Raw genomic sequence first — 13,554 nt, 5'->3', positions numbered from 1 at the left:
CGGGGACTTATAGACGAAGAGCTGACGATTAACTCTCAACTGATTTTTACTCAATCAAAATTTTTTATACAACATAAAAATTACTACAGAGTACACTAGTGTACCTACTACAGGCAACAGAGTTTTGACCTTGAAAGGCTCACGATAACTTCAAAAATCATATATTAGAAAATTAGTTATCTTGATATATTATTTCTAGATTGTACCTATTTATCTCTGAAGTGATGGATGAAGGATGTTAAGATTTTTGACATTTCCTTGATTTTTTTTATTTTGAAATCGCTTCTAAAAAATTCGGTGACTATCTTTTAGACTACAATATAAAAATAAATTCCCAACTTTGTGTCAGACTTCACTACAATGGTCTTATAAATAAAGGATCCAAGAACATTGTTTGTCAAAATAGAAACTACGGAGCCGACATATTACAGCGAATGTCTGAGGATTATGGTTATATTCGGCCAATATCTGAGGTCTATCTATTACAAAAACCTTCTCCGATACCTACTGATTGTTTACATCATACTGAGGGTCAAGCAAGCGATTGTGCTTTGCGATTCGGTACGTTACTGTACAGGGTATAATCAGAACGCTAGAAAAAATTTAGCATTATTATTTATTTAACACAATCCAATGCCAATAATTTGCTTTATCTTGTAGTTTTAGTGATTTAGTATTTTTCAAACTCGCAGTGCATAGCGTGCAAAACTCGGGTCAATGCCCCAGCTACGACGCGGCATTGACTTCGAGTGGCTTATTTACGGAACGTTCGTTGACCTCTAGCGTCAGTTAGATGTTTTATTTGCAATATATTGTTAACTTAAAAAAACGGATTTTCAATAAAAAAATTTCGTGTTTTTTTTTTTGTGATATCTTATCGATATTATTACCAGTCTTCGTTTTTGCTAACTTCTGGTTACACCATGTATAGAAAATAGAAACCTAGGGTTAGATATTATAGGCTGAACGTAACTGCCATCTTCATTAGTATGTGACATAGGTTACCTTAACTCTTCTTCAAATGAGAACTTTGTCCTACGGCCGCGGCTTACTCCGGTGCCAGTAAAACCGTTATAATTTTATGGATATTTATTTAAATTATTGATTTCTGTCTCTTGTAAACATTAAAAAAAATACGATGTGAACGAATAAATGACAGTTATTTGGCAGCTATTAATCCATTTTCCTTGTAATAATATGGAGATGAGAAGAAGGCCTCAGCTTACAAAGTAACGAGGGTACAACTTCTGACAGTTACTAAGAATGTAATATTGGCTGAAAGTTGCTGCAAAACCGTCGAGATTTTATGTCCATTATTGGATGGCCGTTATTTATGATCGCAATAAATTACGGGCTCACCTTGCAGGGACTAAAGGTGCGTTTCCACTGACCTATCACAGACCTGCAGCGGTTGCCAAAAGTTAACACTTGACACGATACGAACCTAAGATGGAAAGCAACTCACAATTAGCTAGATGGCATACAAAGTGTCTTCAATCACTCACTATGAAACCTGAATCACGTTAACGAAGTTTTAATCCCAGAAGCACCAGCTAGGCCCCGAGTATGACATCTGCTCTGAAGAAGATCTTCCTATTGTTACGGTCGAGCACATACTGCTCCCATACAGACCGATCAGATCACATACTTCAGTAGAATCAACTTCCACTACAAGAGAAAAATGATTTTAAATACAGGTACCACGTCATATGAAAAATGACAATGAAAAAAGTAGCCCAATCTCCATCTCTGTAGCAAAAAAATATGGTATATAGCAAACTCTCTATATATTACGGTTCATTGAGATAAGTCCGCTGACGAATAAGCGGACGGAGAGCGGATGCTTAGTAATAGGCTGCCGTTAGCACTCTCCTGGAACGGCACCCTAAAAATATTCACCTTTTCTCACAGCTCCGCTCTTCTCTCTCAACTCCTCTCCGCTTTAGTGGAAAAGCACCCTTATAATGGAAAATTATTGAATACTTGGCTTCGCATAAAGAGCCTATTTGCGAATATCTTTGCAATTTCCTGTTCGTTATTCAGGATAATATTAATATGAAAAATCCGTCGTCGACCCTATATAATAATTTATTTGTCGATGTTATTTTATGTTATAACCCGATTCCAATATCTGATATTCTATGAACCGTTTTATTTACAAAATGGTCTGCTGAAACGGTTTGTTATCCTCAAATCATGGATTTAGAAAAAATAGGTCCATGCCTCATAATCAGATAACTGTCTTCTGGTCTTTTTGCATATTCTTTTTTTTGGATTTATAACTTTGTTTTAGTAAAAGATATTCCGCATCTTGTCCCATTTAGATTTACGAGAAATGACTACTTCGAAAAAACCTAAGTATAACAAAAATATGTGCATAATTTTGATCAGGATTTTGACTATTATTTTGTAATATATTGTTTGGTAGGATAGTATGTTCTTTTGGCAGCCAATCCGAACCAATGTAGACAAAATTTGCTACAGGATATAAGCTACTTTTTATCCCGAAAAATTAAGGAATTCCTATGGGATTCTTTAAAAACGTGAACCCACGCGGAAGTTCAAGTCATCTAGTTAATCAATATTTAACATGGCTACCCTAAAACTATTTTTTCTAGTGGGAAACCACATTAACATGAATTAAGAGATGCCCGTGGCATGTTGTGTTACGAGTATATATATATATTTCCATTTCCAGCTAAATCGGTTCAATTATTGTGGCGTGATTTACATCACACTAATATTATGAAGGCGAAAGTTTGTGTGTGTGTGTGTGTGTATGTGTGTGTGTTTGTTACTCCTTCACGCAAAAACTACTGGATGGATTGGGCTGAAATTTAGAATGGAGATAGATTATACCCTGGATTAGCACATAGGCAACTTTTTATTCCGGAAAATCAAAACGTTCCCATGGGATTTTTAAAAAACCTAATTCCACGCGAACGATGTCGCGGACATCAGCTACTTAATAATAATACTATTAGGATTAAGTAATTATTGTAAGAATTTGTTTCAGGCTCAGAAAACTGTCCCTACGACTACATCAGGATATACGACGGCAAGGACGAGTCGGCCTCCGTGATCGGAACCTTCTGTGGCATGGGGAAGTTCCCTTACTCCATCATCGGTACTTCGCAGGACTTGTTCGTGGAATTCATCAGCTCACCAGCGGGTAAGTGACTGGCCGGACCGCATAACAGCGGCGCTGCGTAGCGTATTTGATGGAATAGCGTATGGCCACGACTTCGTCCGCGTGGACTGCACAAATTTCAACCCATCATTCTTTACATCACATGGGTTGAATTTTGTTTGCAAATGTCTACGTCATAATAGCTATTTGCATGCCAAATGTTAGCCCGATCCGTCCAGTAGTTTAAGCTGTGATTTGATAGAAATTGAATTAATTGAATTAAGGTAATTGCTATTTGACAAATCGCAAAAATGCTGTACTTTGAAGTAAATTGTTTATTTTTCTAAAGCATTAACAGCTATTAAATACATGCAATTAAAAACTTCAGTTTGTGAAGATTATAAGGGCCTCTTTTTATTTAGTATACATTATCCCAATAAAAAAAAAACCAAGTTGAAAACATTGCTGTTCGCAACTTGTTCTGTAAAAGTTTTCTTTAACATCTTGATACTTTGAAGCCAACCTCCAGAAAATGATATGTTTAGGTTTAGCAATCAATTTTAACTGTTAGTTTTATACTAAATGTTTTTCGTTTCTTAAATAATCTAAAACTAACCAAAAAACTTCCTGTGCTATTTATTTTCTTGCAGGCGCTCTATGGAATTCAGTGTCCACTGGACTGTCATGGCGGAAGGACTGTGCGCGTCATTTCGTCGCAAAATATTATTTAAAATGAATTTAAGCTTATTATTTTTGAATGAAAGTTGTGTTTATAATCGTTGAAAAATAAAATAGGGATTTTTTCATTTCTAAATGAAGCCTGCTTATATACTAAAATTTATTCGAAAGTTACGGTTTTACCAGGTAAATACTCGGAGGTTGTCATAGATTATGATGACAGATAGTAAGTGTTCTAAATAGGTATTATACCTATGTTTTTTAGGAGATAGCGCGCCTCGTTTCGGGCGCCGTGTTCCGAAATGGATTTCGTAGTAGTGCAAGTTTGGTGTAAGTCCCACATGACGGAGGGGTATGCGTCAGGCATTTCCTGTGTACAAAAAAAGACCTATATTTCGGATCCATTTTTCATCACTGACATCATGCACTATTCAAAGACTGGTCTTCAAGCATTGAGGAATTTTGGACGAGAGACATCTCGAAGGTTCCCGAAGGCTGCCTAACTGAGTTAGATTTGTCGGCTAGCTAGCTTTTTTTGAAATTGGACCTACTTAGCTGGATTGTGTGTTAGAGATTTCTTATGAGATATTATATGTACATAATATAACCATCATAAGGAAGCTCAGATTCATGCTGCGGGCAATGGGGAGAGCCTAAAGGTTGGAACGCCATTTCTGCGGCCGTGTTTCCTGCCATATATACCATAGATACCGGCAAGCCAAGAGTGAATAGGCATCTTCCAGGTAAGCGTGCTCCAACTTGGACCTCATCATTGCTTTCTTTAAAGCATGATTGTCGTCAAGCGCAAGCGCAAAGATTCAGGCGGCGCAAACCCGTAGCATGTGGAAGACCCTATTAAAGACCTATGTTCACTGTGGACGTCTGTCGGTTGATGTTGATGATTATGTCTTTAGTGCAAGTAGTTCAGTAGTTTCAGAGTTTATCGATAACAAACAAACAAACCTTTCCTCTTCATAATATATGTACTTAGTAGCGAAAACTTGGAAAAAATCTCGTGGAAACTCTTTGATTTTCCGAGATAAATGTCATTTTACCTGGCAGCCCTAATCAATTTTATCACTGATAATAATAACTAATTCATAACCGTTAAACCTAAGAGTCAAAATCTCGTTTTTCTAGTCGAGTTCCGTAGGCTCTTTGAACTCATCGCATCCCAAGAAAACCTACCATTAGATGTAGGAATAATGGAAAGAGGTCACAACCCTCAGCAATAAAGAATACGATGCGGAGAGAGATGTCACTCTCAAGGTCTTTAAATGTATCCATGCAAAAAACCACGTCGACTGGTTGCTCCGTTGCAGCGTGATTGAATATTAAACCAACAAACACACTTTCGCATTTGAAATATGGCCAATGATTATAAGAAACAGTTTAAATCTCTCTCTGCTCTCCGAGAGACGTTAGGCAAAGTGAACACGAATTATGACACTTCTGTGTTCTTATACAAGCTTAGGTCTCTCAATTTTGTCAATTAATGTCAAATTTCTTTCTCAGATCAAAACCTAGTAAGTGGTTTAAATTCAAGAGAAGTTTAGGCCGTAGTCTTCAACAAGAAACTCGGCGGTTGCTCTTTTCAAAGATTTGATATACAATATTAAATTGCTTAAAACGCACATAACTGAAAAGTTAGTAGTGCGTGATTCCAGGATCGAACCCCCGACCTTCGATTAGGAGGCGGACGTTCTAACCACTAGGCTATGACAGTTTTTAAATTAAAGGGGTTTAAATATTTTAGTGTGAAGACTGGCCTACACATTTATTCATTAGATGTGCATCACTTTCTTTTTTAGGGTTCCGTACCTCAAAATGAAAAACGGAGCTCTTAAAGGATCACTTTGTTGTCTGTCCATTTGTCCGTCCGTCCGTCAAGAAAACCTATACAGTACTTCCCGTTGATCTAGTATCACGAAATTTGTTCTCGGATTTATTCCTTTACTTGGGCTATGAGAGTTGAGACCTATCTACCTGCCCATAATTCTAGGTTAACGGGAAATACCCTATCGGTTTTCTTGACAGACACGACAGACGGACAGACGGACAGAAAGACAGACAACAAAGTGATCCTATAAGGGTCCCGTGTTTCCTTTTGAGATATGCAACCCTAAAAACATTATGTAAGTATGCAAAGTATTTCCCTTGCAAACCATATTTAACAGTTGACATGTAGAGGTCATTGACTTTTCCTATCTTACTTTTAAGTTTTAATGCATCATTAAGTATTTACTGTTTTGACATGGTATTTAGATAATGGGTGATATTTATTTTATTTAATCTAATTCCTTTGAAAAACTTAGTAAGGCGCATTAATCTATAAAAAACCTAGCCAGTTCATAGACACTATGTTTTAAAATGGTCAAAGCGACTTACTAGCTTTTAATTTTACTTTAATGTGGGTGTCCTTACAATACAACGGGACATACTATGAAAGTTAGGCTTATGACATAAAACGATTTTCGGAAAAATGACTTTTACTTTGTTTTGATATGGGGCGGTCGATATAATTAGGTACTAGGGTAAAGGCTCAAGTAAATGAACAGATTGGACGTTATTACATGTATTAAGAGCTGGAATAAAAAACCGGCTGATATACCTTTTTTAAATATTTTCTTACAAATTCTTACACTTTTTTCAATTTCAATTTCAAAACCGTGTTCCGTTCAAACCGTTCAAAAGTGCGTGTGCGTGCGTCCATGTGTGTGTGTGAGTGTGTGTGAGTATATACTTGTCTGAATGTTTGTACGAGTGTTTGTTAGTGTGGTATTGCGTTGTATAACCACATGAGTAGCGAACAGAGTCAAAGCTTCATACAAGCGCGCTACGATAGGTACACTACTACAAGCTTGAGGCGCGTGTGTGCGTGAGCACAGGCGCTACGTCGCGTACGGAGAGAAATCGGTTTATACCGGCTCGGCCTGTGCTCAAGCTCAGGGGCTGCAGTACACGTCGCGCGTCGTGTTTTCATTTAATTTAATGTTAATGATAATAATTTAAATAGTGTTTAAAATCTATTTTCTTGAACTGTCATAGATTTTGTTCAAAATCAATATCTGAGGATCCCTAGGATCACAAAACAGGATATTGTTACCAAATTTAAAAAAATCGACGCCATTTTGAAATTCTTTGTTAATTGACCGATTTCGTTCAAAATCGATATTTAGAGCTCCCTGGGATCACAAAATAAGAAACTGTTACCAAAATTTTAAAAAGTCGACGCCATTTTGAAATTCTTTGTAAATTGACCGATTTCGTTCAAAATCGATATTTAGAGCTCCCTGGGATCACGAAATAAGAAACTGTTACCAAAATTTAAAAAAGTCGACGCCATTTTGAAATTCTTTGTTAATTGACCGATTTCGTTCAAAATCGATATTTAGAGCTCCCTGGGATCACGAAATAAGAAACTGTTACCAAAATTTAAAAAAGTTGACGCCATTTTGAAATTCTTTGTTAATTGACCGATTTCGTTCAAAATCGATATTTAGAGCTCCCTGGGATCACAAAATAAGAAACTGTTACCAAAATTTAAAAAAGTCGACGCCATTTTGAAATTCTTTGTTGATTGACCGATTTCGTTCAAAATCGATATTTAGAGCTCCCTGGGATCACAAAATAAGAAACTGTTACCAAAATTTAAAAAAGTCGACGCCATTTTGAAATTCTTTGTTAATTGACAGATTTCGTTCAAAATCGATATTTAGAGTTCCCTGGGATCACAAAAAAGGAAACTGTTACCAGAATTTAAAAAAGTCGACGCCATTTTGAAATTCTTTGTAAATTGACCGATTTCGTTCAAAATCGATATTTAGAGCTCCCTGGGATCACGAAATAAGAAACTGTTACCAAAATTTAAAAAAGTCGACGCCATTTTGAAATTCTTTGTTAATTGACCGATTTCGTTCAAAATCGATATTTAGAGCTCCCTGGGATCACGAAATAAGAAACTGTTACCAAAATTTAAAAAAGTCGACGCCATTTTGAAATTCTTTGTTAATTGACCGATTTCGTTCAAAATCGATATTTAGAGCTCCCTGGGATCACGAAATAAGAAACTGTTACCAAAATTTAAAAAAGTTGACGCCATTTTGAAATTCTTTGTTAATTGACCGATTTCGTTCAAAATCGATATTTAGAGCTCCCTGGGATCACAAAATAAGAAACTGTTACCAAAATTTAAAAAAGTCGACGCCATTTTGAAATTCTTTGTTGATTGACCGATTTCGTTCAAAATCGATATTTAGAGCTCCCTGGGATCACAAAATAAGAAACTGTTACCAAAATTTAAAAAAGTCGACGCCATTTTGAAATTCTTTGTTAATTGACAGATTTCGTTCAAAATCGATATTTAGAGTTCCCTGGGATCACAAAAAAGGAAACTGTTACCAGAATTTAAAAAAGTCGACGCCATTTTGAAATTCTTTATTAATTGACCGATTTCGTTCAAAATCGATATTTAGAGCTCCCGGGATCACAAAATAAGAAACTGTTACCAAAATTTAAAAAAGTCATCGCCATTTTGAAATTCTTTGTTAATTGACCGATTTCGTTCAAAATCGATATTTAGAGCTCCCTGGCATCACAAAAAAGGAAACTGTTACCAAAATTTAAAAAATATTTTTAACCGACTTCAAAAAAAGGAAGAGGTTCTGAATTCCTCGTTATCTTTTTTTTTTAATGTATGTTCCCCGATTACTCAAAGACGCCTGGACCGATTTGGATTTTTTTTCATTTGGATTTGGATCAGACAAGTAATTTCCAAAATTTATCGAGGTGTTAACATCAAGAAGAACATCTGCAAGTTATTCCAATCATTTTTGTACCATTTGGTGGCGAGTACGTATTAAAGAATGTCGTGCAAGTGTGTCCAACTTTGTAAAACAAGCATACTCGGGCTACTTTGAGAACCCATTAGCAGCTAACAGCAAGGCCTGGACTCCAAATTTTTATATGTGGAAGCTGTATTTCCTCATTGCGTTTATGAGCAAATAAGAATAGACCCTACTTTTACTAAAAAAAAGTATTATAATTTGGCGCGACCCATCTAAACACCATGATGATTATTATTTCTGCATTGTGAATATAACCAGAAGAAACAGCAAAAAAAATTGTTCCAAGCGACTCTATTGTAACTTGCAGTCTACAATTAGAACGATTCTGACTTCTGGTGATAAATCTGTACCTCAGCCCCAACCCAGTACCTCCAATCTACTTCAAGAACTTTCAGAAGGTAGTGACGATGTAGTGACTTTTACATCTCAACTTAGACTATTCAATCAAAATGCTTTGGACCACTTAATGAGAGATCTTAGATTGTCTAAAAAGCATCAGAACATGTGGCTTCTCGGCTCAAAGGAACAAATCTGATAACATGTGTTACGGTATATTGTTCTCACTACTCTCAAAACATTCAGCAGCTGATGTTGCACTTCCAGCGACTTGGGTGCAACATGGGCATTAAGTTTCATTTTCTCTATTATACAGAAAGGGCTCTATTATACATTCTAAAACAGGTTTTATTTATTATTATTATGTAAAATAGTTTTTGATTTATCGCGCAAAATGTAGAAAAAATATACAATAAGTCAAAAACTGTGAAAATCTGACAATTTTTTTTGAATTCCAAGCCGAAAATATATTATTTAAGAATTTATTTATTAATAGGAATCAAGAGTTTATGCACTAGATAGAGTTCGTTCATTCACTGAAATTCCCAGTTCATTTACTGGCAATTTATCCTTTTGTTAAATAAAATAATTTATAATAATTAATACCACGCATTTTATTTGATTTTTTGATATTTAAATAATTTAAGAGTGTATACCTACTGTGTACAGACACACAAAATATAAAAATTATATATAGAACGATTCTCATATACCTTAATTTTAGGTCAATGTCAGGGTAGTCCTTATTCGTTCATGTACTGGATCTTTTACCCTCCTACGTCAAAATACTAAAAGTCCGCGTAAATTTCGCAGATTGAAATGTCTGCTTGATTAATTGTCAATAGAGGGTCATGACATGTCAAAATTGCTAGTTTGAAGGTGAAATCGTCTATGTCATTCGCATTGGCTTTCCTCTTAAGAGCACGGGTCTCCTCTCAGTATGAGAAGGATTTGGCCATAGTGCACCACGCTGGGCAATTGTGGATTGGCAGATATTTAGACTAATTCAACGTAAATCCTTGACAAAGAAAGACAAGTTAATCCGACTTTTCTATAGAAACTAAATTGCTTATTTCCAATTCATTGCGCGCTCTTTGTTGAAGAGAATCTGTTGTCCGAGGCTCCTACACAAATACATCTTACTTCTTTTCGGTACGAAATTAAATAAGTTTGTTTGTATGTCTTACTTATAAAGAAAATAAATAGAACAAGCACAAAATAAACATTATTGTGTTTATGACAGAAAAACCGGTCCAGTGAGAGTTTTACTCGAACACGAGTTCCGTACCGTCGTGCAAAATATTGTACCACTTTTATACGCAACATTGCAAGTTAATGACAGATAGTGTGATTTAAAGAAATTAAATTAATAAATATAATAATAAGTATTCATTTATTCCAAACAATTTGAACCCATTTGGAACATAAATCAATACAAATGTCAATCCAAGTACAATGTACAATTGTTTAAAAACAGTTAAAATGAAAATAATAAACTAAAATAAAATAAAATTACAAATAAAATTTCAATTAAATTAGAATTAATAAACTAATTAAGTTCGTGAATACATTTTAATATTATTTTTGTGATACCACAAATTCATCGATTTCGGATTTTTATCATTTACTTATGCTGCAAGACATTGGTACTGTTACGGTATTGTATTAGTCTGTGATATTAGGATGGCCCCCCGTTTAATAGCAAAGAGTTTAAGTTATTCACTCATGTAACGCCACACCGCCTCAGCCAATCGCAACGCGCCAACGCCAACCAGACTATCCGAGTCAAGCCGAGCCAAACGCCGGCCAATCATAAGCCTAGCGGCCATTGAACGCCAACGCCAGCGCCATTGACAGCCGAACGCCACTCAGCAACAACTGCCGAATGCCTTCGGTGGGGATAACGCCATATAAAGCCATGCGAGCTCATTTTTAGTATTATTATTGTATCGTACGCATTATAAGCTGAAATACTGCCGGTCTCTGTAAATAAGTGTAATAAGTGTGTAATAAATGTGTAATAAGTAAATAAGTGTAGTAGTAACAAATATATGAGAGTAATTATTAGTGTGTTGAGTGAAGTGATAAAATAAATTAGTGCGATTATACTGATTTGCTCTTTTTATTTAAACCTACTGTTTCATCTCAGAAGTGGGATTAATAAAGAAAGTTATGATGCATAATCGCGCCAATTAACGATTCGGCAAATACATGCCGGCTACTTTGTTCCTCCGCAAGAGGGAAACGAATCACCGTGTAAAAATCAAGCGACAATGAAGATCGTCCACTTCTGGGGCCCGGAAGGTCCTTAGAAGAGTTTTGAACCAGAGGTACATTCATCTGCAGCGTGCATGGTTTCTACGCCCGATGGCAACCTACCCTCAACTTCTACGCGTAATAACTGAGGTATGATCCATCTATTATTCCATTTCAAATTTTAATCCCGTTTTTAATGATATTGATGCATAGTGTAATGAGGTTGATCGTGTTTGTAACCGTGAAAGGTTAATATTGCTAACACCCTGTTTGAGGTTATGAAATTAGTATTAGGGCACGCGGGATATGATAGGTGGTCATTATACGCTCGCGGATAGAGTGAATGGTTTGAGTGATAGCTGAAGCTAAAAATATAACTATAATTTGTGGCATATCTGACCGTCAAATAAAGGTTTAGGTTTAAAGACGTATTCTCAAAAAAAAAGGTCATTTACATGAGAAAATAAAGTTTACAATATTCGCCATTTAATGAAGTACTCATTCAGCGCATTTGCTGAAGTAATTCGCATTACTCATAATGTGAGCAGCTAATTATTCAGTTTTAAATGGATTGAATGAGTGTACATTTTTTTATGTGTGCAGGTATTTTGTTGTACAGTTTAGCTCCTTCATAGGTAAGGGTTTTTCTGCCATAAATTGTTCTAGTTTTGGGTAAGGCAAGGTAGCTAGCTCGACGAGTTTTAGTTTTAATTTTTGTGAATGTAATATTCGTGCGTATTGTTTTATTTACAGTTTTCCTAACAAAAATACACGTGCTGTATATAACTGATGAAATAAAGGCGGTAAATACTAATGCTAAAATTTCAACCAATTTATTTAGTCAACTTTTTATCGAATTAGGTAAAAACCCGCTCAACCATCCACTTTTCACGTTGCATCTCGCCGAGATACCCGCAATTTGAATTCGCAGTTTAATTCTAGAGTGCTACCGGTACGAAAAAGTTAACAAGTAATTCAATAAGTTAAATAGTAAAAAATAAAAACTCCCGACTGCTGTTTGCGCTGCATATTTTTTCGGCTCTTACATTAAATCGTATGAAATCCACCACATTGATTGTTTAAAGAATTTTATGTATCCATTGACACACACGCCATCAAGACGAATGACGTATCATTTATCAAAATCGGTTAAAGTTGTTGAGAGGTTATGAACTGACACAAATACATACTGATTAAACGCCTAATCCCTACTTTTGCAGCAATTAATTAAAAAAAAAAAATCTAGTATATCGGATGGTAACAATAGTTCTCAGACTACCCGCAAATTTCAACCAGAAGTTTTTAAGAAACAAGCTTTGACGCTATTAGTGTTTTTATTTGCACAAGGCTCAGTCATAGTATAAGGTTCTATAAACCTTTAAGGTTATTTTTTTCGCGTCGTCAGTGATATTCCCGCTGCAGTCATACAGACAACACGGGGTACGTGTGGGGTACCTATAAATTATTTTTAAGGGTACAATAATATCATTTACGTCAGAATCGGTTGATGAACACTTTCAGTGTGCTCAAACTCAGTTTTGCATATAGCATGGCGATCGCAATTTGAATGTAAAATCGAATTTTATGATGTTCACTTTTGAGTTTCTTGTAAAATTGATTTTCATGTGGTTATATGATTGTTATGTAATATGAATATAGATCTTCATACACTTAGCAGACGTACTTTATGAATCGACTGGGAGCTACTTGTAGTCAAACAATAATATTGTGCTTATCTTTCTTTTCTCGGAATTTTTGGTGAGTTCGTGAAGTGCAAACGTCATCGCCTACGATGGTCACCACTGATGCTTTGCTGTGCGCTGTGTGCCTGATGCCGAGCGCGTCACTGCGAGGCACCTCATCGTGGCGCGCTAACGATGCAGGGTTGCAGCCAATGGGTATCTATAAGCCGCCGCATTGTCGCCTATTTGGGGTCACATAAGCGCTGTTAAGCGTTTATGCTGTATGGTATGACTGTTCTTTTATTTTTACTAAAAGTTAGTGTTTATGAAGTCTGTACGTGTTGTAACTTGTAGTTTAAATCACATTCTTTGAATGATTGAGAGCATAGTAAGTAGATCTTACTCACGGCTTTGGGACTGTCTCGTATAATATACAAGCCAGTGGCACAGCGTATGAGTAAATACAAATAGGTAGTGTAATGTAGGCAGAATCGGGCACTTGGAGGAAACGTAATAATAATTATTACCAGTTAGACATCCTTATGATTTTGATAATGCTTTTGTCATTTTAGAAAAAAAGTAGCGCTTGTAGGCAGCATGTACGTTACATACTTTTGCCAACAAG

At 35.9% G+C, this 13,554-nt stretch overlaps 1 protein-coding gene across 1 annotated transcript in view; it reads left to right on the top strand.

Annotated features, from left to right (window-relative positions):
* The window catches only part of LOC123871821, a 143,430-nt gene that overhangs the window by 117,658 nt on the left and 12,218 nt on the right, over positions 1 to 13,554 (top strand). Inside the window, exon 8 of the mRNA XM_045915804.1 lies at positions 3,017 to 3,172. Coding sequence (XP_045771760.1) covers positions 3,017 to 3,172 — 156 coding nt within the window. The remainder of the gene's footprint in view (positions 1 to 3,016; positions 3,173 to 13,554) is intronic.

Source organism: Maniola jurtina, chromosome 14, assembly GCF_905333055.1.
Source record: "Maniola jurtina chromosome 14, ilManJurt1.1, whole genome shotgun sequence".
In the NCBI taxonomy this organism is placed as follows: Eukaryota; Metazoa; Arthropoda; class Insecta; order Lepidoptera; family Nymphalidae; genus Maniola; species Maniola jurtina.
Note: the sequence above shows the minus strand (reverse complement) of the source record. Positions and strands in the feature narration are given on the sequence as shown.